The 24,967-nt window shown below is 32.4% G+C and overlaps 5 protein-coding genes across 8 annotated transcripts; 3 read left to right on the top strand and 2 right to left on the bottom strand.

Annotated features, from left to right (window-relative positions):
* Positions 1 to 422: 422 nt before the first annotated feature.
* Positions 423 to 2,723, bottom strand: LOC134829536 (tudor and KH domain-containing protein homolog). The gene is made up of 3 exons (XM_063842637.1): positions 2,636 to 2,723; positions 1,736 to 2,274; positions 423 to 1,678 (listed from the first exon to the last, which is right to left on the bottom strand). Exons 2-3 carry the CDS (start codon positions 2,267 to 2,269, stop codon positions 572 to 574), a joined length of 1,641 nt encoding a protein of 546 aa, XP_063698707.1. The 5' UTR covers positions 2,270 to 2,274; positions 2,636 to 2,723; the 3' UTR covers positions 423 to 571.
* Positions 2,724 to 4,142: 1,419 nt separating this feature from the next.
* On the top strand, positions 4,143 to 7,981 carry LOC134832289 (ras-related protein Rab5-like). The gene is made up of 6 exons (XM_063846274.1): positions 4,143 to 4,249; positions 5,563 to 5,840; positions 5,905 to 6,025; positions 6,101 to 6,269; positions 7,515 to 7,637; positions 7,705 to 7,981. Exons 2-5 carry the CDS (start codon positions 5,584 to 5,586, stop codon positions 7,616 to 7,618), a joined length of 651 nt encoding a protein of 216 aa, XP_063702344.1. The 5' UTR covers positions 4,143 to 4,249; positions 5,563 to 5,583; the 3' UTR covers positions 7,619 to 7,637; positions 7,705 to 7,981.
* A 2,400-nt stretch (positions 7,982 to 10,381) lies between these two features.
* LOC134831437 (polycomb protein Sfmbt) lies at positions 10,382 to 16,134 on the bottom strand. 3 transcript variants are annotated; one of them, XM_063845167.1, is made up of 10 exons: positions 15,996 to 16,134; positions 15,375 to 15,571; positions 14,559 to 15,141; positions 13,226 to 14,356; positions 12,304 to 12,544; positions 12,061 to 12,250; positions 11,889 to 12,004; positions 11,769 to 11,830; positions 11,593 to 11,706; positions 10,382 to 11,528 (listed from the first exon to the last, which is right to left on the bottom strand). In XM_063845167.1, exons 2-10 carry the CDS (start codon positions 15,504 to 15,506, stop codon positions 10,822 to 10,824), a joined length of 3,276 nt encoding a protein of 1,091 aa, XP_063701237.1. In that variant the 5' UTR covers positions 15,507 to 15,571; positions 15,996 to 16,134; the 3' UTR covers positions 10,382 to 10,821. The 3 variants fall into 3 exon arrangements, with proteins under 3 accessions (XP_063701237.1, XP_063701235.1, XP_063701236.1); XM_063845165.1 differs by having other exon boundaries at positions 15,375 to 15,526; XM_063845166.1 differs by having other exon boundaries at positions 15,375 to 15,514; positions 15,996 to 16,038.
* A 1,496-nt stretch (positions 16,135 to 17,630) lies between these two features.
* On the top strand, positions 17,631 to 24,665 carry LOC134832287 (DDB1- and CUL4-associated factor 11). 2 transcript variants are annotated; one of them, XM_063846272.1, is made up of 5 exons: positions 17,631 to 17,845; positions 17,913 to 19,078; positions 19,156 to 19,197; positions 20,317 to 20,405; positions 24,129 to 24,665. In XM_063846272.1, the coding sequence occupies exons 1-5, from the start codon at positions 17,718 to 17,720 to the stop codon at positions 24,315 to 24,317; spliced, it is 1,614 nt and encodes a 537-aa protein (XP_063702342.1). In that variant the 5' UTR covers positions 17,631 to 17,717; the 3' UTR covers positions 24,318 to 24,665. The 2 variants fall into 2 exon arrangements, with proteins under 2 accessions (XP_063702342.1, XP_063702341.1); XM_063846271.1 differs by having other exon boundaries at positions 17,631 to 17,848.
* LOC134832288 (acetylcholine receptor subunit beta-like 1) lies at positions 20,653 to 22,540 on the top strand. The gene has a single exon (XM_063846273.1). The coding sequence runs from the start codon at positions 20,769 to 20,771 to the stop codon at positions 22,344 to 22,346; it is 1,578 nt and encodes a 525-aa protein (XP_063702343.1). The 5' UTR covers positions 20,653 to 20,768; the 3' UTR covers positions 22,347 to 22,540.
* Positions 24,666 to 24,967: the final 302 nt, after the last annotated feature.

The following is a 24,967-nucleotide window of genomic DNA, read 5'->3' as shown; positions in this document are numbered from 1 at the left end:
AATCGAAATAACCTCTTAATAACCTCTTAAATAGTGCAAAATGCCAAAGTTGTTGAAAAACAGCTAAAATATCGCTAAAAAAGCTAGAAAAACTTGATTTCTTAAGTCATTTAGTATAAAAAAGTATTTCAAAATCTATATAAAATTTCTATATCCCCCATGGTGATTTTTGATAAAAATGATGGGGGAGGAAATGCGAAACAGAAAACGGTGTTGGAACACCCTAAGCTTAAGTCAAAATTCAAATTTTTAAGTCAACAATTAATTTTTTACGTTATAAATTAAGTTTCATGTTGAAATTTGCCTTATTGAACAACGAAAAAATTAATAAATTAAGAAACTTAAAATTTTTTGAGATTTGATAAATTTTGTAGAAAATATTCGAAAAGAAAAAATTGAGAAAAATGAAAATTTTTGTGATTTTCAAATTTTATTGCTTATCAGAAGTGTTAGTGTTAACAAAAGTGAAGAGATTAACAGGAAAAAAGGCAAAAATTATCTACAATCTAGATTTTCGGTGTAATACAAAGAAAAAAAGCATCGAGGTTGATATGTACGAATAGTTGAGTCTTTAATCGTCCTTCAAGAGATCACTCCACTGCTTAACTTCCTTCCGTGGATCGTCTTCTGGCTTGTTGCCGTTCGTTTGCATCTGCCGTTCGCCTGACAAAAAGTCAAGAGAGGCAGCTTGCGGGTCCTTTTTGGGCTCCTTCGTGACATTATTGTTCGAAAAGTTGTCAACGGGCTTCGGTTTGGGAGTTTCTTTGTGAACGGTGGCTTCTTCGGCATTATTGCCGTTTGCAGCATCGACTGCTGAGGTGTCTTTCGTATCTTTCGTTTCCGTTTTTGTCGCATCTGGCTCCAACTTAAGTACGGAACTCTTTACCAAATCCCCGAAATATCCCGTGGTCGATGGCAAAGCGAGTCCTTCGGCGATCATTTGTTGTCCGAGATTGATATCACGCCCGTCTTCGACGTCAAACAGCTCAACGCCGGGAATTTGATTGCCCTTAGCGACGCCAGGACGATAAGTAACGATATTGAGCAACAATTTCTTCCACGAAGCCACTGCTGTTAGTTCATCGAAACGATCATTCGCACGTTGAGGCCACGAATTCGGCGAATCGGGGTTATTTGGCTTGACGTAAGCCAAGAAACATTCCATCGCTTGGTACTTTAAACCGAGGAAATCGTGTTTTAGCGCGAAAACATCCTTCGGGAAGACATATTGGTTGTCGCCGTAGTCAACGTAGAACAAGTCACAGACTTGCCCATCGCCAAAGGCATTTTCTTGGATCGCAACGATTTCAGCCCGGTACCATTTTTCGTCTTCAACAAATTTAGCGGCTACCATTTGACCAACTTGGGGTTGCGAGATGATGTGTTGCTCGCGATTTGCGGGATCGTTGTAATATTCCGACATGGCATCGATCAGTAAATCGAGTTCGACACTTTGGGAACCCACCATTTGGACGAAAAATTTGCTTGGATGAGCCACAGCTGAGACATAAACTTCCAACTGACCTAAGGCATTGTTCGTGGTAAGAGTTTCCGCTTTTGGTTTGTGAACTTCGCGCGGTTCTGGCGTTTCTGTGATGCGAGCTGGCGAGACTTTTGGTGGAGCGGCGGGAGTTACTTCGATTTTTTTGTTCTTTTTGAGCTCTTCTTCTTCTTTGACCTAAAAAAAATGAGGTAAGTTTAAAAAATTTCTTCATAAAATTCAAAATTGACTCACTTTTTGTTCGATTTTCAAGCGAGCTGCATTAATTTCAGCTTTGGTGCCTTCAATTTTAACCGTATCCATGCCGCCATCATCTTTGGAGCGTTCAACCCACACTTTGGCTTTCGTTGTGTTACATAATTCCTCAAGAGCTTCGCCACAAAGCCCGATAATGCGATTTGCAACGCTACTCGGAACCGTCATCGTTTCCGTTTGTTTCGGTGGGTTATCAGCTTTTTCCTTTACCATTGATTGGGCACGTTGTAATGCCGCGATATCGTCTCCGCTGATGCTGCAAAGTTGATTTTTTGCATCTTGTTCCTTGAAAGTGATGCGAGTTCCGGTGGCTTGTTCGATGCTTCGAAGCGTTTCTTCATTCTTGCCAACGATGAAAGGCACGGCGGTATTTGGTACGGTAAATTCTAGTTTTGGCGACTCTTTGGGGGCTTTTCCTCCTTTCTTCTTGCGCAAAACCGCGAAAAAGAGCAGGAATCCAGCGAGTGACAAGGCAGCGACACCGAGGGCGATTTGTGATTGTCGCGCTGACATTTTGTCTACAAAGGAAAAAATGAGAAAGAAAATTGAAAAAGAACAAAATATTGCACAGTCCAGATCTATTTTTAAATTGGTCAAGAATGAAATGCAAACAAAACAGACGAACGAATGACATCACACCTGATGTGTATATAATTTTGTGCGTGAAAGCTCTTATATAATGACGAATTTAGATGACTAATTTTTGATCGCCAAATTTGCAATTAATTATCATGCAATTGCGACTACTGCTACTAAGATTAGATAAAAATGCGAAATTCCTCAAATTTTTGTTCAAATAATTTTTGATGGAAATTCTTTAAAAGTTGAGGAATTTTTTATTTTTTTGTGAAAAGCCTGAAAGTTATTGGCAATAATTACCTGAAATTTCAACAGCAACAAGTACTGCAACAACCTTTTCCGAAATTTATTTTCTTAATATTTTTCCGCCGGTATGAATTTTTGTTCGAGGTAAGGTGACTAGATATACGAAAGCTCCCTTTTATTTTTTTTTCAAAATTTTATATTTTTAAATTTAGTATTTATTTTTTTCTAAATTTTGGATATTTTTCTTATGATTTTTATAATTTTTTTTTTCAGAAAATTTAGTGAAAGAATTTGATTCAAAAATAATTGAAAAAGTCAATGAGAGATCGAGAAGGAATTTTTCTGTTAGAGCTCTTTATTTTAAGGAAGGCAGATAAAATAATGAATTTTTTGAGCGTACTAATTGAGCCTTTTAAGGTAGAAGATGCTATAAGGAAAGTCAATTTTTTTAACATTCCTGCATTTTTTTGTATTTAGATCAATGAAAGCAATGTAAACATTTTTTGAAGACTTAAGTCTGGAGTGATTACTAATCATCGAAGGATAAAGACAACTCCAACATGTGTCTTTCAAAATGATATTGAACTTATAAAGAAAAAAGTAGGACGATGTCGAGATATTTTTTTATCTTCTGTTAGTATTGAAAAAAAAAAACAAAAAAGTGAAAAAATGAAATAGATGAATCAACTATCTAAGATACAAAAAAAAAGGAAAACATCGATACCGCTAAAACTATTAAAACGTTACATAAGCAAAAGATTAAAAGTCTTCTGAAAGTTATAAGATTTGGCAACACAGAATTTTTTCAAAGAATTCCGAGCAGATTAAAAAATACGTAATATGAATTATTGTGGAAAATTTCATGACGATCTAAGGTTTTATAAAAAAAAATAGCTACTGATCATTATCTGTATTATTATTAGAATAAGAGATCGAGTCACCGCCAGATACCTTGAAGATACCTACATACTCTCCTTAAAGTTCAAGCAGTTACATCACATCTAAGAAAAGAATATGTAAACTAATATGATCCATTAAAACTGAATGGCCTATGCCGCTGCCCCGTGAAGCCACCTCTGAAGACCTGAATGCAGACTGTGATATTAGTTTAAGTTATTTTTAAGTTTTTTTCTTCTCTAAATTTCTCTAAAAATCTCTCATTAATTTATGTCGTTATTTATTGTAATAAGAAATCCCAACAAGAGTTGAAGTAGTTAGTGAACTAGAGCACTCAAAAATTCATTCCATGTTGTAAATTTATCGTTTCATGAATAAAAAGTTTAAAAAAGTATTTTAAAAAAATGAAGCAATATTGAAGATTCTATGACAATTTTTTTTCAAATCTAGAAAAATCCTTAAAATTTTAAAATCAAAAACAAAAATGGGCGAAAATAGAAGAAAATTTTTTTAAAACTTAACATGCCAAAGCTTCAGCTTTCCGTAATTTTTAAGAACTTTTTCAAATGAAACTCCCCAGTTTAATCTTCCAACACTTCGTCATCCAAAAAAAATCTCGTAGTTTCTTTTCACAGCAACACCATTCGATGTGCGACACGTGGTTTGTATTCTGCGTAAATTTTTGTAGTCGACAAAAGTATATTGGACAGAGTTGATTCTTTTGTTTAAAATTCAATTAACATCTCACACTTCAAACTGCGTAAAAATCTGGTAAATCTTTCGTTCTTTAGCTCGTGCACGTCCCAAAGTCTCACAAAACGCCCAAACTTTCCGGAAAAGTGCGCAGAAAATGTGTGAAAAAATTCATTGTTTCTGCTGCTTATTATCGTACGTCGAGAGAATACGTCGTCGCCCATATTATTTGCATGTAATTGTGATTAATTGAACAAAAAATCACGGTACGGACGACGTTTCATCGGAATTCCGTGCCATAGTGAACCGAAAGCAAAAAACAATAAAACAGAGAAGTTTTCGCGTGAGTGCCAAAAAAAAACAACATTTCAAGAAAACATTGAGAAAAAAAATGGTAAACGGAGAAAGTCCGTAAAATTTCATGATTTGATTTTCAATTAGTCGTCGTCGTCGTTGTTGCGACGTCACACTACCGCGATAAAAATGCTAATCAATGGAATCGAGACATTTGAAAAAAAAAATCCGAAGAAATAAGGAAGAGATCTCTTTGGAGAAAACAAAGGAAACTGCAATATAGCTCCATAGTGCTCCACACACACACAGAACTGGATGAATTTCGTACAAATATGGAAGCCTTTCTACGTCTCTTTGCGTTGTTTCGACTTTATTTCCATTAAAATCGTACGTCCGATGACTCATGGCATTAACTTACATCGAAATTTCTTCGCTAATTTGTGTCTACGGACCTTGACGAACATCTGTCTGATAACCCGTTCGCGTAAATAACGAAGAAAGATGAAAATTCGGGTCATAAATTACGCCCCTTTGTTTGTTGTTTTGGCGACAACAGTGGAAATTTCTTCGAAAAACGTCGAAAAAATCACAACAAAGTGACGAGTCATTCATATTTGAAGAGTGTTGCATTCGAATTATCGATTAACTATATTTTCCGAACGACACAATGCGATTCTCTATGTCAAGGACGAGTCATATTAAGTTAATAAGTAGGCAAGGCGAACATATGTGTGGAATTATTTTTCCATTGATTAATTATTTGATAAGAAATTTTCGAAAATTTTTAAGGTCAAAAAATTATTTTTTGTAAAATTGACGAAAAAAATCACGAAAACAATAGAAATTTGGTAAAAAAATTCGTCAAATCCCGAACGACTGATAAGAGAAAACGAAACAAGTGTGAAACGAGTGTCTGTGATATCGCAAGATATGTACGTGTACATTTAAATCACATTCAATTTTCTTGAGTAAATAATACAACGTTGAGGAATGCTAATTGTAATAACTAACTACGTCTCGGTTGTTTTCGTTTTGCGATTTTGTGAGACAAAGTGCAGTAAAAGGCCGTTTCACTTACATTTTTTTCGCATTTTCAGATCCATTTGAAGTAAATTATCATGGCAACATCTCCCCGAGGAAGCACGGCAACGGCACAACGGCCTAACGGAGCGACACAGAACAAAGCATGCCAGTTCAAGTTGGTACTGTTAGGCGAATCAGCTGTTGGCAAGTCGTCTCTCGTCATTCGCTTCGTCAAGGGGCAGTTTCACGAGTACCAGGAAAGTACGATTGGTGCCGCTTTCTTGGCGCAATCCGTCAGCGTAGGCGAAACCATAGTTAAATTCGAAATTTGGGATACAGCTGGACAAGAAAGGTACGTTTTTTAACAAATTTCTTTAAAAAAAATCGAAAAATTAAATATTTTCTTGTGTCAACAGATATCATAGTTTAGCGCCAATGTACTATCGTGGTGCCCAAGCAGCGATAGTCGTGTACGATATTACGAAGACGGATAGCTTTGAACGTGCAAAGACCTGGGTGAAGGAGTTGCAGCGACAAGTACGTCATAATTTTCACTTTTTTTCCGTAATTTTCTTTTTGACCTAATTAAATTATATTTTTTTTGTTATGTAGGCTCCGCAAAATATTGTTATCGCATTAGCAGGCAATAAATGTGATTTAGCCGATAGTCGGGCAGTTGATTACGAGGACGCCAAACAATATGCGGAGGAAAATGGATTATTGTTTGTAGAGACGTCAGCTAAGACGGCTTTTAATGTTAATGACTTATTTTTGGCAATCGGTGAGTTTTTATTATTTTCAGTAATTTTGAATTTTTGGCGCTTTAAATTTATTTTAAAAGCCTTTGTTTTATTTTTGAGCAAAAGTTTGCATTTTTTTTAAATTTAGTTCAAATTTTTGATTTAAAAAAAATTTTAGAATCGAAAAACCGCTTAGAAAATTGTTTAAAAATTTAATTTTTAAGAAAATCTTGCACATTTTCAAAAATAAAAAATTTCATATGGATTTAAAGTTATAATTTAAAAAGTTTCTAATTTATTTTATTTTTTTTTCAAATTTTTTTTTTCTTTAAAAATTTTAAATATTTTCTTAATCTAAAAAGCTTATTTTTAAATTTGTTTAAAAATAGCGAAATATTTATAAAATAATTTTTTTATTTTTGCTTAAATTTGTATAATTTCTAAATAAGATATGAAATTTATATGAAATAGATGTGGAATAGATATGAAAAATTCTTTTTTTTTTAAATTTCAAACAAATTTAAGCAAAAATTATGTGAATTTAAACACAAATAAGGCGAATAAATTTAATATATCCATTTTTTGTCACCCCCCCCTCTGATTTTGTCGAAAAAATTCAGGGGGAAAAATAAAAATTAAATACAAAATACAAATATTTTTGACATATTTTGGAATTTTTATATTAAAAAATCATGAAAAATTAATGTTTATGGTAAAATCATACAAAAAACCAAAGAAATTCGCTTAATTAAGACATTTTCTATTGAAATCTTGAAAAACATTTTTTTGAAAGTCACGTGACCAAATTTACTTTTTTCAAAAAATTTTATTTTGTGGAGATTTTGTTTGATTTTTCTTTACTTTTAAGTTTAAATTTTAAAATTATATTATCTAAAATTATATAAATGTTAAGAATCATCGTTTAACGTCTAAAAACGTTAAAAATTACAAACAAAAAATTCAAAAATATTTATTTTTTTATTTCCCCCCCCCCCTCGTAAAAATCCTCATGGGACAAAAAATGAAAATATTAAATTTATTCGCCTAAATAATTTAAATATTTTTATTCCAATCTTTAATTTTCTGCAAAAATATTTAGAAATTAATTTAAAAATATTTTTGTCTATTGAACTTGCCAACTAAACTCAACTTATAATTTATTTAAATTTTAACACGAAAAATTCAAAATTCATTTGAAAAAATATTTTTTTTAATTTTAAATAATAATTTTTGAGTAAAAAAAAAGAAATAATAAATACTAATCGATTTTTATTGCAATTTTACAGCTAAGAAGCTACCTAAGAACGAAACGCAAGGCACGCAACACAACATCAGACTTCAACAAGGTGACCAAGGCGAAAAGAAAAAATTATGGTGTCAATTTTGGTGATGTCATTTATTTAATGCAGGTTCGTGTCTCTTACAAATTTAAGTTTTTTTTCAATATTTTTTTTATTATTTGACGTAATTTTGCAGGTAATACATTTGATAAGTTGAACTTCGACGATATGTCATCAGAACATATGCTTAATAATAAAAGTGAATCATTATTAAAAATAATATCATTGTTGTACATGAGAGAAATTGTATTTTATTAAACAAATTCTTTTTTTTTTATAAAACTTTAAATTTAAAAACACAAAGATTCATATATATTTTTCAAGTTAAAAAATTTCTTACTTTTTTCTGTTGCTAAAATACGTAACATAAGCTTTTTTCATGAAATTTAAGGAGATAAAATTTAAGAAAAATTCTGTACAATTAAATAAATTCATCAAAAAATATCTATTTGGCTGCTTATCAATTTTATTATTGAAAAAAAATAAATAAATTATTAGATAGGTGCAAACATTATACTTATGCGTCCTCTCTCTCTGTAGATTTTTCTTCTATTAATATTTTAATCACTACACACCAACAACCTTTTTCTTCTCCAAAAAAAAAAAAGGACAAACAAGGAAATTCAATTTATAGGTGTATAAACAAGAAACCTTGAAAATGTTTTAAAAAATAAAAAAAATGTATAACATATTTGAAGAGAATTTGGTAAAGAAAAAAAATAATAATCTTAAGTCAGAATAAGAGAAACATAATTGTTATAATTAAAAATAAAACTACTTGTATGGGCGGCAAAAGGCAACCCAATATATTTAAATTAAAAACAGAAAAAACACAACAAAGAAAAAAATATATAATTTACTATCCTGCTATTAAAAATTGTAAAAAAAATTAAAATATGTTATCATTAACTAAAAAAAAGCAAAAATGGAGTAGAAAAAAATATCTGTCATGAATATCCTTAAAAATATCCTTAAACTATAAAAAAGTAAATGAACACCGTGTTAATAAATATATAAAAAATAAAATAAATTTTTGTAAAATCAAGAAAAAAATAACGTTAAGTCACGTACGTCAAGATCGTGGGAAATTTTCCTTGGGGTTTTTTTTAAGAATTCCTTTTTCTCAATAAATAAATTAATTAAAAAAAATTATATAATTTTCGCGGAATTAGAATTTTCAATAAGAATTTTTTAATCTTAAAATGGGAAGAAGAGCATTGAATTATCACATTCCAACAACTACTACTCACTTTTTATTAAAGTTATTGTGTCACAAAAAATAAATAAATAAAATTAAAACATGAAAAAGAAGTCCCGCTCTTATTGAAAGTTCGTATTTTATTAATAAATAATACATATAAAAAAAAATATGCAACTCATTAAATACCTAAAAGAACAGAAAAAAAAAAAATAAATTTCATAAATCTACATAATATTAAGAAATATTAAATAAATAAAAAAATGAAGTATAGCTATATTAAAAAAAAACAAAAAATGTAATAATTAATTGATAAAAAAAATAAAGAAAAATATTGCAATGATAAAAATTTCAGAAAAAAATAAATAAGAAATATTATTTAAATAAAATGAAACGTATAAACTTAGAAGGAGAACAAAAGAAATAAACGAGAAAAGTTTCACAAGATTGATGATTTTTCATTCGATGGAGGATTTTTTGGGGTAATGATAATTTTAAAGGTAAATTTATTTAAATATTTTGGTTCCAAAATTTATTGAAACATAACAAACTTGAATTGAAATAAAAAAAATAAATAAAATTTAAATTTTTTGTCAGAATATTTTTTTTTTCAAACAGAAAATGACCAATTTTTTTAGTTTTTTTTTAATTAAATGAAAAATTTATTCAGCAATTTAATTTGTAAAATAAATTAATTAATTATTTTAAAATAAATTTAATAAATTTTTAATTAAATTAATTAATTATTTTAATTATTAAGGCCGCTCCAAATTTTTTTCTATGTTTTTGTCCCCTGCCCCATTTCAAAAGCCAAAAATCCAATAGGGAAAATAAAAAAAAAAGTTAAAAATGTCATCAAAATTGACCATTTTTTGGCCTTTTTCCATATTTTTTCAAAGAATTTTCAAATTTTTTTAAAGTATTTTCAATTTTTAAGAATCTTTGAATGGAAAAACGAAATTTAACATGAATTTTCTTCTCTAAAAATATTTTCAAAAAATTATTTTTCAAAATTTTTTGACAGTTATTTTTATGAATTTTTTTTTTAATTTTTAACTTGAAATACTCAGATCAATTTTAAATCATCAAATCTCAATGTCAAATCAAAACTACTAAAATATTCATTAAGGGCCCAAATTTGTATGAAAAAGTATTTAAAAACTTTTTTTTATTTTACTTCCTCATTTTGAAAAAAATCTTTTGATACAAAAACATCGAAAAAACTTTGGAACGGCCTTAATTAATTAATTTATCAATTTAAATTAACTATTTAAAATTTTTGTTTGAAAAATAGTAATTTTTGGATTGTTTTTTTTTCTTTTCTCAATCAAGTTTACAAATAATAATCGAACAATTTTTTTCAATAAATTCAGAACATTGTAAAAAATAATAAAATTAGCTAAAAAATTATTTTTTGAAAAAAGTATAGGGCTCAATAGGGGTCAAATTTCTTGAAAAAAAAAATTGAAAAACGGAAATTGGCTTCAGAAATTAAAAAAATCCAAGAACATTGAAACAGAAGAAAAAATTTGTATTTCAAAAAAAAAAAAAAAAACGTAAGAAAAAAAACACTTTCATTCATTAAACTTCACATAATTTTATTTTGTGGCTCTTATATCTTACAAATTTAACGTCTATTGCTTACATGCCTATCTTTTCTTAACTTTAAAATTAACCGTATCTCTAATATATTTTTATCATATACTTTTTCTCGTTATTTCTATTTTTATTTAATATTTATATCAAACCTGTTTCAAATCAATTTTTTGAAGAAATCTTTTTATTTTTTTGAAAATCACAATTTGTTCAATATATTTTTGCTTCATCAAATAAATCTTCAAAACGTTAACTCTGTTTAAAAAAAATCGTATGGCAACCAAAATTTGGAGAGAGTTTCTAAGTAACGAAACGTTTTTCATAAGTTTCTGTTTAAATTTCTTAACATTAAAAAATTTTCCTTAAAACTTGTATTTTACAAATCCTTACTTTGCTACTTTTTGCTGATTGAGACTTTTTAAACTTTTAGATGAATACGGTTATCACCGCCGTAATTAACTATAAGAATTTCTTGTTCATGCTTCCCTTGAGGAGTTTCGGGTTGACGCGACACTTGAGTTGCTGAATTAAGTCGTAGATTTTGAGTGCGGGCCCGACTTTCATGCCGAGCATGCCAATGATGTCGTCTTTTGTGAGTTCAAGCAAGCGTTTTCCATCGACACCCGCTTGAGAGAAGGATTCGCGATGTGCCGCACAGTCGTTTACCGTGAGGAATTGCAAGACGTCGTCGTTGCTCCACGTATCGGGACAGATTAGTGATGAATTTTCGGCTTTTTCGGGCGAACTCGTGCTACTTGCTCCATTCAATTTTGGAATGTATTTGGAGGAAGGTTCATTTTCTTCCGTTTCTTCGTCTTCTTCGGGTTCTGGGGGGTCTTGCGGTGCCTGCATGGCACTCATTTGCGGCAATTCGTGATGATCGACGCTGAAATCGAGATCAGTTAATTCGTCATTTTTGGATGTCGTGGAAGCATCAAAGCTCTGATTGAGCGAACTCTCGTAGTCGTCGTCTTCTTCTTCGTCCATCATCATTTGGGCGGGAGGAAGGTCCATGCGTGACTCGAGAGGCTCCATTTTTGGCTCTACTTTGACGGAAAGGTGGTTCGATGAACGTTTGGCGGTTTTTGATTGTTGTTTTTGGTGCTCGAACTCTTCTTGTTCCTTCTTGATTTGCGCCGTTCGAGTGAAGGGAGCGACTTTTTGATCTATTTAAAAGAAAAAAATCGTAAAAAAAATATTTTTTTTAAAAGAAAATTTAAATTTTCTTACCATCGATGGTATTTTTGACACCTTTTTTCCTGCCACGCTTCTTCCTGCTGAGCTTAGGAGAAATTTTTGGCGGAAGCTTTGGTAGAACTCGGGGACCTTCTAGTTTGTGACCCACTAAAAAGACGAAATTTAATTAAAATTTAAGGTTTTTAGATCAAAAACTAGTGAAATCTTACCCAAAAATGCCCATCCGACGGGATAAATGTCGGAACTGTTGCAATGTAGCCATTGATCGTACCTGTTAATAAAAAATTTTGAATTATTTTGATCAATCATGTAAAAATTTGAACACTTACTCATCCTCCCATCCATCAAAATGTATTTTTAGGAGATTTCCGACGACGCGAGAGATGCTGGCGACACAAACTAATCTTGGATCCATCAAATCAGCACATTCTACTTTCATTCCAACCTAAAAAAATATAAAATTTTAATTTTTTTTTCTCGTTATAAAATTTTAGGACTCACTTTGAATCGTTGTCTGTGTCTATCTGTCGGGAAAAGATCAACGGGCGCCGCAACGCTTGAGGTATCGATCAAATATTGGTCCCATGAGAAGGATTCCGAATCGTATCCCTTCGGTGGTGTCAAATTTATGCCGTTTCTCGCACAAAATCCAGCTGGGAAAATACTTGGAGATTTTTCGTGGTAGCAGAACCTGTAAATTTATCGTTAGAAATTGATTTTCAAGCAGAATTTTTGTCAACTTACCAGTCTGCTCCTGTCGCATCTGGCTCGTACGAGTCGATCCGAATCATGATGTAACCAAAGTTAAGGACATTCATGACTGTCGCGACGCAAATTGATGAAAGATTCAGTGGGTCTATGGCTTCGAGTTTCATTCCTTTGAGGAATCGCGGTGTTTGCTCCTCCAAATAGTAATCTTCGAAGGAGAAATTTGTCTTGAACAGATCAACTGTTGAATCGTTCTCTTGTGGTTGGAAAATTTCATCTGAAAAAATAAAATTAAATTAATTAAAAATTTATCTTAAAAAAAAATGAACTCATTTTTAGCTGTTTTCGACCAAATTTTACAAAAAAAAAAATTAGAACAATATTTTTATTTAAATTTAAATTTTTTAATGAATTTTAAAAATAATAAATTAAATTTGTATTAAAAAAAAATAAATTAAAAACTTTTTAGTAGGAATCATACACAGTTAAAAAATATAAGAAATATGGAAATTTTTGGAAATCCTTAAAACGGAACCTTTTTTAAAAAATTTAATTAAATATAATTTTCAGATAGAATCAATTTTTTTTTAATTTTAAAAAAATTATGGTAAAAATTATTAATAAGTTTACAGTTTAATTTTAAAAATATAAAAAAAATTGTTTTAAATATTAAATTTTTCTTTTGTATTTTAAAATTAATTTTAAGATTAATTTTAATGTTAAGCTAAAAAAAAATAATTTTTAAAAAAAAATTAACAAAACTTTAAACAAAAACGGTTTTAAAAGAAAAAAAAGTTTATTTTTTAATTTTTTTGAAAAATTAAATTTTTTCAGCTCAATATTAAAATTAATATCAAAATTATTTAAAAAATGCAAAAAAAAATTTTGTTTGAAATATTTTTAAACAAAATTTCTTCTAAAAATTGAAAATTATTATTAAAATGGCAAAAATTCTTACCATTCATTCGTTCCATGTACTCTGGAGGCGCATCAAGCGGATGCCCAACACTACTGGACCACGAAACGTGATGAATTAAAGACGAATCTTCATGGCACCAAAATCCATCTTCCGGTCCGCTATCCCAATATCTCACAAATAATCGTTTCCCAACGATTTTACACACTGTCGCGACTTTCATCTGTGAGATCCTATTTTTATCGACAACTTCCAGCAGCAAACCGCATCGGAAGCGCGATCGCAAGCTATCATTAATCTTATTGTAGAACGTTGACGGCAGCGTTCTCGCTCCCGACAAGTGCTGCACCAAATATTCCTTCCAGTCGCTGTATTTATTCTCAATTGATCGCGGATGGATCAACGGCTTGCCTTTCGTCGCACACCATCCCACGGGATGCACTTCGCTCGAACACAAATTCACCCAAAAGTCGTGCGACGCATCATCATCAAATCCCTCGTACCGCAAAAGCGCCTTGTATCCATGGATTTTCAGCACTGTCGCCACCCAAAAGGAATGCGGCGTATTTCCCGTCAAAAATGTCTGATCACAATCCGTATTTTCTACCTCGACTTTCATGCCGGTCACGATATTTGGCCACATTTCATAGCCCGGCGCGTGTCTAAAGCACGTCACGGGCGCCGCAAAAAAATCCGGATGCGAAAGTTGCGGTGTCCAGTCATAAGAATTCGGAAATTCGTTTGGCCTCCGCCGAATCGTTTGGATTTTGTCGTCTTGCGGGCACGGCGAGGGCAAACGAGTCACCTTTGGTATCTGAGGTAAGTCTTCCTGAGGTAATATGTCACGATATAACATTGAAGCGGATGACGCGGCATTCGCGGAACTGCCATTTTCGGCATTTTGCGCGTACATTTGTTCGTCGCCACTACTGACGCCGCCTCCCGCACCATTCCCATTGCCATTGGAAAATTTAAATCTAAATGTGTTTTGTACTTGTTGCATGTTGTTGCTGGTTTTGGACGCTTTTTCGTCCATTTTTACGTTACCACTTGTCGACGGTTGCAAATGTGAGGTCAATTCAAAGCCACGGGCGCAGGTCATACTACAAAAACGTCGCTGTTTCGTGTAGAAGGAGTGCTTTACTCCGATCGCACCGCATTTTTCGCAAACAGCTGAAAGGAAAAAACGGCAAAAATTAATAAAATCCCTTAAAAAAGCCAGTTAGACACATGAAACATTAAATTTTATGTACAAGGTGCTGATGAAAAAGCCAGAAATGAACAAATAACAAAAAAAAACATGATGTGTTAGTATCTGGGGTGGGTAGAAAGAGTGTCTTGAAGCAAAAAAAAGTGTTTTTCATCAATTTCTTACCCATTCCGTCTCTTTGAATTGGAATGACAGCGGGATCGATGTTGCCCTGATACGCAATCGGTGTTTTCAGCACGAGCCCCGGCCTCTTAACGGGCTTTATTTTCTTGAAAGACTCTTTGGATCGCGTCCCAAAGGTTTGTTGGAACGATTGTTGCATCGCCGCCGCATCGACGCTTCCCTGTTTTCCGCTATTGAGCATATTGAACATTTGCTGCTGCTGACTGAGCATAAAATTGCCCGAGCTGCTATTGCTACTGTTGTAATCTTCGTTTAAAATGGCGTTTTCTTGATCATCTGAGTTCTCGATGTATTGATAATTTCCCGTGTATTGCGCTTGTTCCTCGAGTTCTTCGTCGGCATCGCCTTCCACGTCGTCGTCATCCTTCATTAAAAGCCCGCCGTTCAAATTACTCATCGCCAAGGCGTAATTTTGCATGTCAATTTGTTGTTGTTGTTGTTGTTGCTGCTGTTGCTGCTGTGCCTGTTGCTGTTGCATGAGTTGAAAATTGAACAAATCCACGGCACTTATGGGTAATCCTGCCATTTGACTTGCTCCGAGGAAGTCACCTTGTATGGGTGCCTCCTGATTTTTTGTGTTTTTTAATTTTTTTTAATGTGAAGAGTGCGTGTTTTGTGTGTTTTTGGATTGTTTTATGTACATAAGAAAAAGAAACGAAATAAAAAAAAAATAAAATAAATTTTTTGAATGAAAAAAATCATAAAAAGGAGGAAGTTTTCCAATTAAAATCATATTTTTTTTAAGGAAAATGCGAGTGCGGTCATGCAAAAAAATGCGGAAAATGCCGAGAAACTCACCATTAATGCGGATTGTTGCGTCAATTCGTCCAAACTCGGCAATTGTTGTTGTGCTTGATAGAAACCCTCGATCGATGTTGGAGCCGACATCCAAATCATGTTCATATCTTGCGCTGGATTAACAGGATTCATGCCGGAAACTTTCAAATTCACTGCGAAAAATTAATTTAGTTCGTTTTTGGTCGATCGTGCGCTGCCTTCAAACGAAAAAAATTGTGGTTTTGTTGTTGTTGTTGTCGTAATAATTAAATATCGAGAGCAGCAGACGGAGAAGAGAAGAAAGAAGGATGATTAATTGGTCTAAATGTGCCTTTGTGTGTGTGTGTTTGTGTACCGTACACACACATACACACGCACGCACAGGATAATTGTTAGGATTTGCTTGGGAGGCGTGATAAAGGACGTTTTTCAGGCACAAAGCACTATTTTTTTTACATTTTCAGGTCTGTCACCAAATGCAGTTAGTGTTTACAAGGAAAACAAATTTGCGGGTTAATTGAGTTGCGGGGATGGAAACATGACCAATGCCAATGCGTATGATGAAAGGAAGCCAGGTGTTTAATAGCAAATTAATGTGCATTGTTTTGAAATGCAATTTTATCCACTTTTTTTCTCACTTACCGTTCATTCTCGGCTAATACATGCTCGGCTGTGGGTCCTTGAGTGAAAATTCGGGTAACTTTTGCGCGGAATTGCCTGAAATTTTGTGGTTTTTTGTCTTTTTTTGCAATATTTTTGGACTGTAAAGACTGAATTTTGAAGTTGCGGAGTTGAGTTTTGTGGTTGCGGTGTTGTTTGCGCAAAAGGGTCGAATCAGGAGGCGAAAACAAGGGCGTTGTTCATTGATGATGTCGGAGAATTTTTTTCAAACAGACTTTGAGGGGTAGGGTAACATGGCAAAAATGTTATAAATATGTTTAGAATTTGTTCAATATCTTCTTCAAAATTTTATACTTGAGTTTCTTTTTGATTTTTTTATTTAAAAAAAAATTAGACAAATTTTTGTATCTTAAGAATTGTTTAATTTCAAATACAAATACTTTTAATACTTTTCAATTTTTATTGAACAAAAATTAAACATTTCTCTATTTTTTTCAAAATTATGATAAAATTAAAGAGTTAATAAGTCCATGGAAAATTCTTTTTTTTTTTACATAAAGTTCTGATTTTTTTTAAATTTAAAAAAAATTACCCTAAATAAAAAAATAAGTTGACGCATGTTATAAATGTACTGAATTTATTACGGTTTGCAGTGCATGTTCCAGTATAAAGTGATGCCATTTGCATCGTACAAGGTACCGACGACCCAATGCCGTCTGATGGACAACGTTATGGGATATGAGCTTTACATAAATATGTTCATTTACGTAGATGACATGCTAATTGTGTCGTCAACCGTAGGAGACATGATGAGCTTCATACGGGAGGTTGGAAAAAGGCTGGTTTGTCAAAAGTTTGACAAAAACGTATAGAAGTCAATATTCTTTTCCGGAGCCGTACGGTTAGTGGGGTTAAAAAAAGGAACAGAAGAAGGAACGGTAAGAGGTAAGAGGAACAAAAAATATTCTAACCAACTCTGTTAGTTTTCAACAAAGTTATAAAAAATACGAGAAGTCCTTAAAAAATTTTGATGTATAAAACCAAAAATATTAAAAAATTGACTCTGAATTTATTTTTTTTTTAAATTCACGTGGATCCTATGCATTTCAGAAGCTTAAAGATTTATAAAATTAATTATGACAATAAATTCAAAAATTTGGGTAAGGTTAAAACTTTTTAAAATAATTTTATAAATGTGAGTTAATGAGATCTGCGTAATCTCTAAAAACAAATTGGGCGCAAAATGTATAAACGCGATTGAAAATCATTTTATTACAACTTTCAATTTTTTTCGAGGTTTTTCTTGTTTTTTTACGAGTCTTTTAGATATTTGAAGCTTTCGAAATTTTCCATTTCTTCGGGTTTCCGCGGCTTTAACATTGAGAGTCATCAACTCATCTAAATTTTTAAATTTTAAATGTTTTCAAGTCTTACTGAAGTTTGTTTTTCTAAAAATCTTTCTAAGCCTCCAAAAATGTAAAGGAGGGGGTTAAATTTCATCCAAAGCCATTAATGAACGACGCCATTTCAAAAACAAAACATTCCCAATGCACAATTCAAAACTAACTGCGCAATCCCAAAACGCAATTGAAGTTTTTCCGTGAATTAACGGATGCAACTTATCACTTTAATTCGTCTCAATTAAAACCAGCAAAGGAGCAAAACAAAAAAGAAGTTGCGAAATCCATTGCCATTTAAATCGTGTCTAAGGAGATATTCTGCGACGAAAAAACGGCCAACTAAATGGGAAACATGTCGGGATCACAACAGGACGATAGTGGCGACTCGGATGTCTTCGATTTGGACGGTCTGAGTGGCGAAATGCTCAGCGAAAACTACTTGTTCTTCATCTTCAGGCAGCTAGTGAATAGGTAGTAAGTATTTGAGGGCTTGCTTGTGACACGATTTCAATTTTATTAACTTTTCGCAATTTCGCAGCGGGGACTTGCACGGCTTGAGCACAGACGAGGAGGAACAAATCCACTACCAAAACCCAAAGTTGCCAGTGATCAAGAAGAAACCCAATCTCGAGGTTTTACAGAGAAGCGAAATTTATCAGAGTGTTCGCGAGGCATCGGGTTTGAAAATGAATGAAAAAAACGAGGAGGTGAAAAATTCGTTGATGCACATGCTGGCACATCGCCAAAGCTGCGGACCCTTCAAACGGAGCGCAAAAGTGAATATCGGGAACTTGTTTCTGCCATCGTCATCTAAACATCTCAAAAAATTGGCAGCCAAAGTGTTTTGTGGCGTGTATTCGCGCGACGGGCAATACTTTGTGACTGCCTCGCAAGACTCCTCGATCCGAGTTTATGACGCTTCGACACCAAAATACCGACCAATGAACCACATTCAGGGCAAGCACGTGAACTGGTGCCTGCTCGACCTCAATTTTAGTCACGACAACGAGTGGTACGTGTACTCGACGTGGAGCGATTGTCTCCATATCAATCGTCTCGAGGGCAACGACACCGATGTCACATGCCTTCATCTGAATCCCGACTTACAGAGGTTCGCGACGTTCTCGGCGACCTTTTCCAACTGCGGCAAAGAAATTATCGCGGGTTGCAACGATTCCTGCGTTTATGTCTATGACGTCGCGGGCGACACTCGAAGCATGCGAGTTCGCGTAACAGATGGCGCTGACGTAAATTGCGTCGGATTCCTCAATGACACGTCGGAAATTTTCTTCAGCGGCACAGACGACGGAATTATCAAGATTTGGGACAAACGGTGCTTGAACGAGACAGATCCGCAACCAGCTGGCGTCTTGGTTGGGCATTATGACGGCATCACGTTCATCGATTCACGAAATGACGGAAGATATTTGATCAGCAACTCAAAAGATCAAAGTATAAAGTTGTGGGATTTGCGAGTTTTTTCGCCAAAGGAAGCGGAAGAAAATGCCGTGCAACGGAACACGAACGGATCGATATTGTGGGACTACAGATGGGACAAAATTCCGAAGAATTATTACAATGTAACAAGGTGCTTGGATGGAGATACGAGTATTATCACGTACCGGGGGCATCGGGTACAAAAAACACTTATAAGGGCTCGATTCTCGCCGCAAGCAACCACAGGGCAGCGATACATCTACACAGGTAAGACTTTGTTATCTTAAGAATTTACTCAGCAATATCATTATTTACCATCAATTGCTTTTTTCTTATCAAAAAAGGTTGCGGAACTGGACGTTTAGTGATATATGACATGTTAACAGGTATGTTTCATTGCATTTAAAAATTTATTTTGTGATATTTTTGACATTTCTAAATTGACAGCTGTCAAAATTTTAATTGAAAATGTCATTAAAAGTCAATTTTTGAAAAGAAAACTTTTTGAAATATTAAAATAAATCAAAAATTCTGACAAATGTCAAAATTGACAGTTAAAATTTTACATTTTTTTATAAATTGACATTTGACAGCTGTCAAAATTTTAAATGAAATTTCTCTTAAAATCAAATTTTTTAAGAGAATTCATTTGAAAATATTAAAAATTTTCAAGAAATTTGTTAAATTTTAAATAATAAAAATTAAATTTTGACGTTTGTCATAAAATTACAATTGACATCTGTCAAAAAATGAATTATTTAAAATCTATTAAAAAGTTAAAGTTATAAAAAAAACCTTTCGAAATTATTAAAATATTGCAAAAATATGTCAGATACTAAAGATGACAATTAAAATTTGACATTTAATTTAACTTGATATTTGACAGCTGTCAAAAATTTAATTTAAAATTTCATTAGAAGTCAATTTCCCGAGAGAAAACTTTAATAAATATTAAAAATTTAAAAACAATCCAACAAATGTCAAAAGTGACAGATAAAATTTGACATTCATCATTAATTGACATTTGACAGCTGTCAAAAATTGAGTGAAAAATGTTTTAGAAATTCAATTTTTACAGAGAATTTTAAATATTTTTTAAAAATATAACAAAAAAAATTAAATTTTGACAGCTGTCATTTAAAAAAATGTCAAAAATTGCCCAGCTGTCAAAAATTTTATTAAAGAACCCTTCAAAAGATAATTTTTGAATAGAAATTTCTTTAAAAAACATCAAAATTATCAAAAAATCTGACAAATGTTGAAAGTGATATTAAAATTTTGACAGCTGTCAATTTGAAAAGATGTAAAAAAAATGTCCAACTGTCAAAAACTTTTTTTAAAAATACTTCAGAAGTTAATTTTTGAATCGAAAATTTTTGAAAAAATATATTTTTTTTAAATCTGACAAACGTCAAAAATGACATTTAAATTTTGACAGCTGTCATTTTCTTCAAAAGTCAAAAAAATCACAAAATTTGAAATTTTTATAATTTTTTTTTCTACAGGAAAAATCGTGAAAGCAATCAAGTCGCACAATGAAATCGTCCGAGACGTTGCATGGTCCCAAAATCGCCCCGAGATCCTCACCAGTTCTGTAAGTATCCTTCATTCTCTTTTTAATTTACTTTACATTCCGGTCCTCTCATCATTTGCAACTTTCTCTGTTTACAACTGTCTTCAACACATTCGCAAGTGCATTTTCCGCATGCGCGAGAATCAGTTGTATCCTTTTTCTTCATGCATCTCATCTCACACACGAAATTTTATCGAGTTAATCGATTTTAAAGTCGTCTTTTTTCGCAAGGCGCTCCTCTTTTTGCTAATTTTCCGTGCAAAAATCGCCAAAATCACGTGAAATTTTGTGCAAAAACGTAAAATTCGCGATGCGCGTTTAGAATTCGCGCAAAATTCGGTGTTACACGTGAAAAATCTCCATAAATTTGGGAAAAAGTGAAAAATGGGTGTAACTTCAGTGTGGAGGAAAAATTTTCCTCAAATATTTTTGGTCTTGACACTTTTCATCTCGTTCGGGATTCATGAAATTTCGGCGTCGGAGGATGAGGAACGTCTCGTGCGCGATTTATTTCGCGGATACAACAAATTAATTCGACCCGTGCAAAATATGACACAAAAAGTGGATGTTCGATTTGGCCTGGCCTTCGTGCAATTGATCAACGTGAATGAGAAAAATCAAATTATGAAGTCGAATGTGTGGTTGCGTCTCGTCTGGAGCGATTACCAGTTGCAATGGGACGAAGCTGATTACGGAGGCATCGGGGTGTTGCGTTTGCCGCCCGACAAGGTGTGGAAACCCGATATTGTCTTGTTCAACAATGCTGACGGCAACTACGAGGTGCGTTACAAGAGTAACGTCTTAATTTACCCAAACGGCGAAGTTTTGTGGGTTCCTCCGGCAATTTATCAAAGCTCCTGTACGATTGACGTCACGTATTTCCCGTTCGATCAACAAACGTGCATCATGAAATTCGGTTCGTGGACCTTCAATGGCGATCAGGTCTCGCTGGCGCTTTATAACAACAAGAATTTTGTCGATTTATCGGATTATTGGAAGTCGGGAACGTGGGATATCATCGAGGTGCCCGCTTATTTGAACGTTTACGAAGGAAATCATCCCACGGAAACGGATATTACCTTTTATATCATCATTCGACGCAAAACTTTGTTCTACACTGTCAACTTGATCCTTCCCACGGTGCTCATTTCGTTCCTTTGCGTGCTCGTTTTCTACTTGCCCGCCGAGGCAGGCGAGAAAGTCACACTTGGCATCAGTATTTTGCTGTCACTGGTTGTGTTCCTGTTGCTGGTGTCGAAAATTCTGCCGCCGACGTCGCTCGTGTTGCCCCTCATTGCCAAATATCTGCTCTTTACCTTCATCATGAACACCGTTTCCATTCTCGTGACTGTCGTTATCATCAATTGGAACTTCAGGGGTCCGCGAACGCATCGCATGCCGATGTGGATTCGTACCGTTTTCCTGCATTACCTGCCAGCGATGCTTCTGATGAAACGCCCCCGTAAAACCCGTTTACGTTGGATGATGGAAATGCCCGGCATGAGTGTTCCGCCGCACCCCAACTCTTCGTACGGGTCTCCCAGTGAAATCCCCAAACACATTGGCGGCATGGGCGCCAAACAATCCAAAATGGAAGTCATGGAATTGTCGGATTTGCATCATCCGAATTGCCGGATGAGCAAGAAATTGACGCCGGGTGGCGAGTTGGGCGTTGATCCGTGTCGCCGCGAAAGTGAGTCTTCGGATTCGATTTTGTTGTCGCCCGAAGCGAGTAAAGCCACGGAAGCGGTTGAATTTATTGCCGAGCATTTGCGTAACGAGGATTTGTATATTCAGACGCGTGAGGACTGGAAATATGTCGCCATGGTGATCGATCGTTTGCAACTCTACATTTTCTTTATCGTGACGACCGCAGGCACAGTTGGAATTTTAATGGATGCCCCGCATATCTTCGAGTACGTCGATCAGGACAGAATCATCGAAATCTATCGCGGAAAGTAAAATGGCTCGACGTTTATTGAGATATTTTTTCTAAGTTTAACGGTTTCGAAAAATTGGCAATTTAAGAGTGCATCACGGCACGCAACTATATCCTACAAGAAAAAAAAATAATTAAATTTAAGTTCCCGATAAAAAAAAATAATTAAATATTTATACGAAAAACGGGAATTACATGCACAATAATTGTTATGAAAACCCCCAAAAAAATTAAGGCATTTAAGGCAAGTGTAATTTTTTTGAAAAATTTTTCACATTTTATCTTAATTATTTTTTAAAAAAAAAAAAAAAAAAAAAATAATTAATTAAGAAATTTTTAAAAGTTTGAAAAATTCAAGAAACTTTTAAAAAAACATTAGAAAAAAATAATGAAAATTCAAAATATTTCTTGAATTTTATTGATAAAAATTGAAAAAAAAATTATTAATTTTTAATTCATTAATTTATTTAAAAAATAATTTAATTTAATGATAATTTAACATATGAACTCATTTATTTCAATTTTAATTATAATTTTAAAAAATATAAATTAATTAATGTTGAATTAAAAAAAAAATAAATTAGTTAAAAAAATATTTAAAATTTCATTAATTAAAATCTAAAATTAAATTAATGAAAAATTTTAAATTTAAAAAAAAATCTTAAAAAATATTGAATTTCTTTTGAAAAAAATTTTAAAATTCTAAAAATAAATAAAATTTAAAATTAAAATTAAATTTTATATAAAATTTTAATTTTTTTTTAAATTAATTAAAATGTGAAACATTTTTTCAAATATTCCTTGCCAAACATATGAATATCCCCATGAAAAAGCATCGCAAAATAAAATTAAATGTTAAAATTAAACAAAAAATGAATGATAATAAGGTAAATTTAGTAAAAAAAATATCCATTTTAGATAAAAAAAAAAGTAATTAACGTTCGTTTATAAAAATATAGATTTAATAGCAAAAAGTCCTGTACTCAAGTTTTATTTGACAAAGGTGACTGTTACCTTGCAACAGCGCATCTCTAAATAATGTTTTTACATATAAAATATATAATAGCACCAATACTAAGAGCTCCTTATTACTAAATAATGAACTATATTATAAAATAACGATAAAAAAAAACTAAATTATATTAGACAAGAATGATAACACCAAAGTTTGAATTTTATATAAGAAAAATAGAATTTTTATCTTTACCGATTTTTTTAATTAAATCATATATTAAAATAGCTTTTTATTAAAAAAAAAATAAAACTTTCCACTAAAATAGTAATTTTTTATCGGTAAAGAAATTTTTATAGGCCTAGAAAATATTTTTCTTCCAATTTTTATTGGTTTGATGCGCTTCCAACAAGAAATCTCCTCTTTTTAATTTTTAAGCATTTATAAAATAAATAATACAACAAAAAATAAAACGCTAAAAAAGAGTTTGTCTCTTTTACTGAAATGAAAAGGTTAACATTCAGAGCAAAAGTCGGTAGTAGAGCAACAGATGAATTTTATTAAATTTATGTTTATATGGAAATAAAAGATATACGTTTATAAAATTTAAGAGAAACTTACCGCAGCAGTATCACTAAATAAAATAAAATAAAAAAATAATAAATAAAATTAACAAAAAAATATTTTTAATTTATTTAAATATTTAAAAAAAATGGCAACTAAAATTAATATCCCACTAAAAATAATGATGAAAAAAAAATACTAATAAAAAAAATAAAAAATATTCTAAATTTTACTAAAAAAAACATATATATCTAAAGAAAATAACGAAAAAAAATTTATCATTTTGTAGTGGGATGGCTACGTAAACATTGTGAGCCCTTCGAGAGAGACAGACACGACGCGCGAAAGTCGCAACAGCAAAAGATTCCGGTCCGAGAATCGAGATGACGACAGCGACGATGACGTGCCCGAGCCACAACCGCCTCTAAGACGATCCAAACGTATTGCACAACGCGTGGCGCAATCCGAAATACTCTAAAATGCGGTGTTCGATACTTATTCGCGCTTATCTCTTGATATTACGAGGAAGGGTTTCATTCCGAAAACTGACTTACTTTTTAATTTTATAGTCTCCTTATCTAAATTTTTTAGTTTTTTATGTATGATAGTCAAACGTTGCCTCAAAAAAACAAAAAAAAAATATTTTGGAATGATTTTTTAATTAGAACAAAAAATAACATGAAACATCGCATAAATATGAAGAGAAAAAAAAATGTTTTAAAGACATTCAATTTCTTATGTTGGATTTTGATTGAATCTATATGAAATATATATTGTATAAGAAATTGATTGAAATTAAGGGTTATATTGAATATTTAATAAATAAAAAAAATAATTAATACTTGCCTAATTTTTATTTTTTTAAAAGGCTTCAATTGTTGGTTAAAAAAATCTTTATTTAATTCTCCGTTAAAAAATAATTCAATTCCATTTTTGATTCAAAAATTGGTCACAAAAATGTCTAAAATTAAACTTAATTCTATGGATAATATTTAAGACGCCCAAAAGTCATGAGCTTGAGTCGACAGGCACGAAATAGTATCTTTTCAGTAGTAAAACCGGTATTTCTGGCAAGAGGAATGCCACTAAATACAGCAAAGGGCTGAAGAAGAGACATAAGGACACGGA

This window comes from Culicoides brevitarsis, chromosome 2 (assembly GCF_036172545.1).
Source record: "Culicoides brevitarsis isolate CSIRO-B50_1 chromosome 2, AGI_CSIRO_Cbre_v1, whole genome shotgun sequence".
Taxonomy (NCBI): Eukaryota; Metazoa; Arthropoda; class Insecta; order Diptera; family Ceratopogonidae; genus Culicoides; species Culicoides brevitarsis.
Note: the sequence above shows the minus strand (reverse complement) of the source record. Positions and strands in the feature narration are given on the sequence as shown.

What these genes read in the sequence shown, in the direction of transcription:
- LOC134829536 (XM_063842637.1), bottom strand. Translation starts at nt 2,269, where the DNA reads ATGTCAGCGCGACAATCACAAATCGCCCTCGGTGTCGCTGCCTTGTCA. An exon ending in GCTTGAAAATCGAACAAAAA is followed by an intron (nt 1,679 to 1,735) that starts GTGAGTCAATTT and finishes CATTTTTTTTAG; the next exon opens with GTCAAAGAAGAAGAAGAGCT.
- LOC134832289 (XM_063846274.1), top strand. Translation starts at nt 5,584, where the DNA reads ATGGCAACATCTCCCCGAGGAAGCACGGCAACGGCACAACGGCCTAAC. An exon ending in GATACAGCTGGACAAGAAAG is followed by an intron (nt 5,841 to 5,904) that starts GTACGTTTTTTA and finishes TTGTGTCAACAG; the next exon opens with ATATCATAGTTTAGCGCCAA. An exon ending in TGACTTATTTTTGGCAATCG is followed by an intron (nt 6,270 to 7,514) that starts GTGAGTTTTTAT and finishes GCAATTTTACAG; the next exon opens with CTAAGAAGCTACCTAAGAAC.
- LOC134831437 (XM_063845165.1), bottom strand. An exon ending in GACACAGACAACGATTCAAA is followed by an intron (nt 12,005 to 12,060) that starts GTGAGTCCTAAA and finishes ATATTTTTTTAG; the next exon opens with GTTGGAATGAAAGTAGAATG. An exon ending in TTTGATGGATGGGAGGATGA is followed by an intron (nt 11,831 to 11,888) that starts GTAAGTGTTCAA and finishes TTTTATTAACAG; the next exon opens with GTACGATCAATGGCTACATT.
- LOC134832287 (XM_063846271.1), top strand. Translation starts at nt 17,718, where the DNA reads ATGGGAAACATGTCGGGATCACAACAGGACGATAGTGGCGACTCGGAT. An exon ending in GCAGCGATACATCTACACAG is followed by an intron (nt 19,079 to 19,155) that starts GTAAGACTTTGT and finishes TTATCAAAAAAG; the next exon opens with GTTGCGGAACTGGACGTTTA. An exon ending in GATATATGACATGTTAACAG is followed by an intron (nt 19,198 to 20,316) that starts GTATGTTTCATT and finishes TTTTTTCTACAG; the next exon opens with GAAAAATCGTGAAAGCAATC.
- LOC134832288 (XM_063846273.1), top strand. Translation starts at nt 20,769, where the DNA reads ATGGGTGTAACTTCAGTGTGGAGGAAAAATTTTCCTCAAATATTTTTG.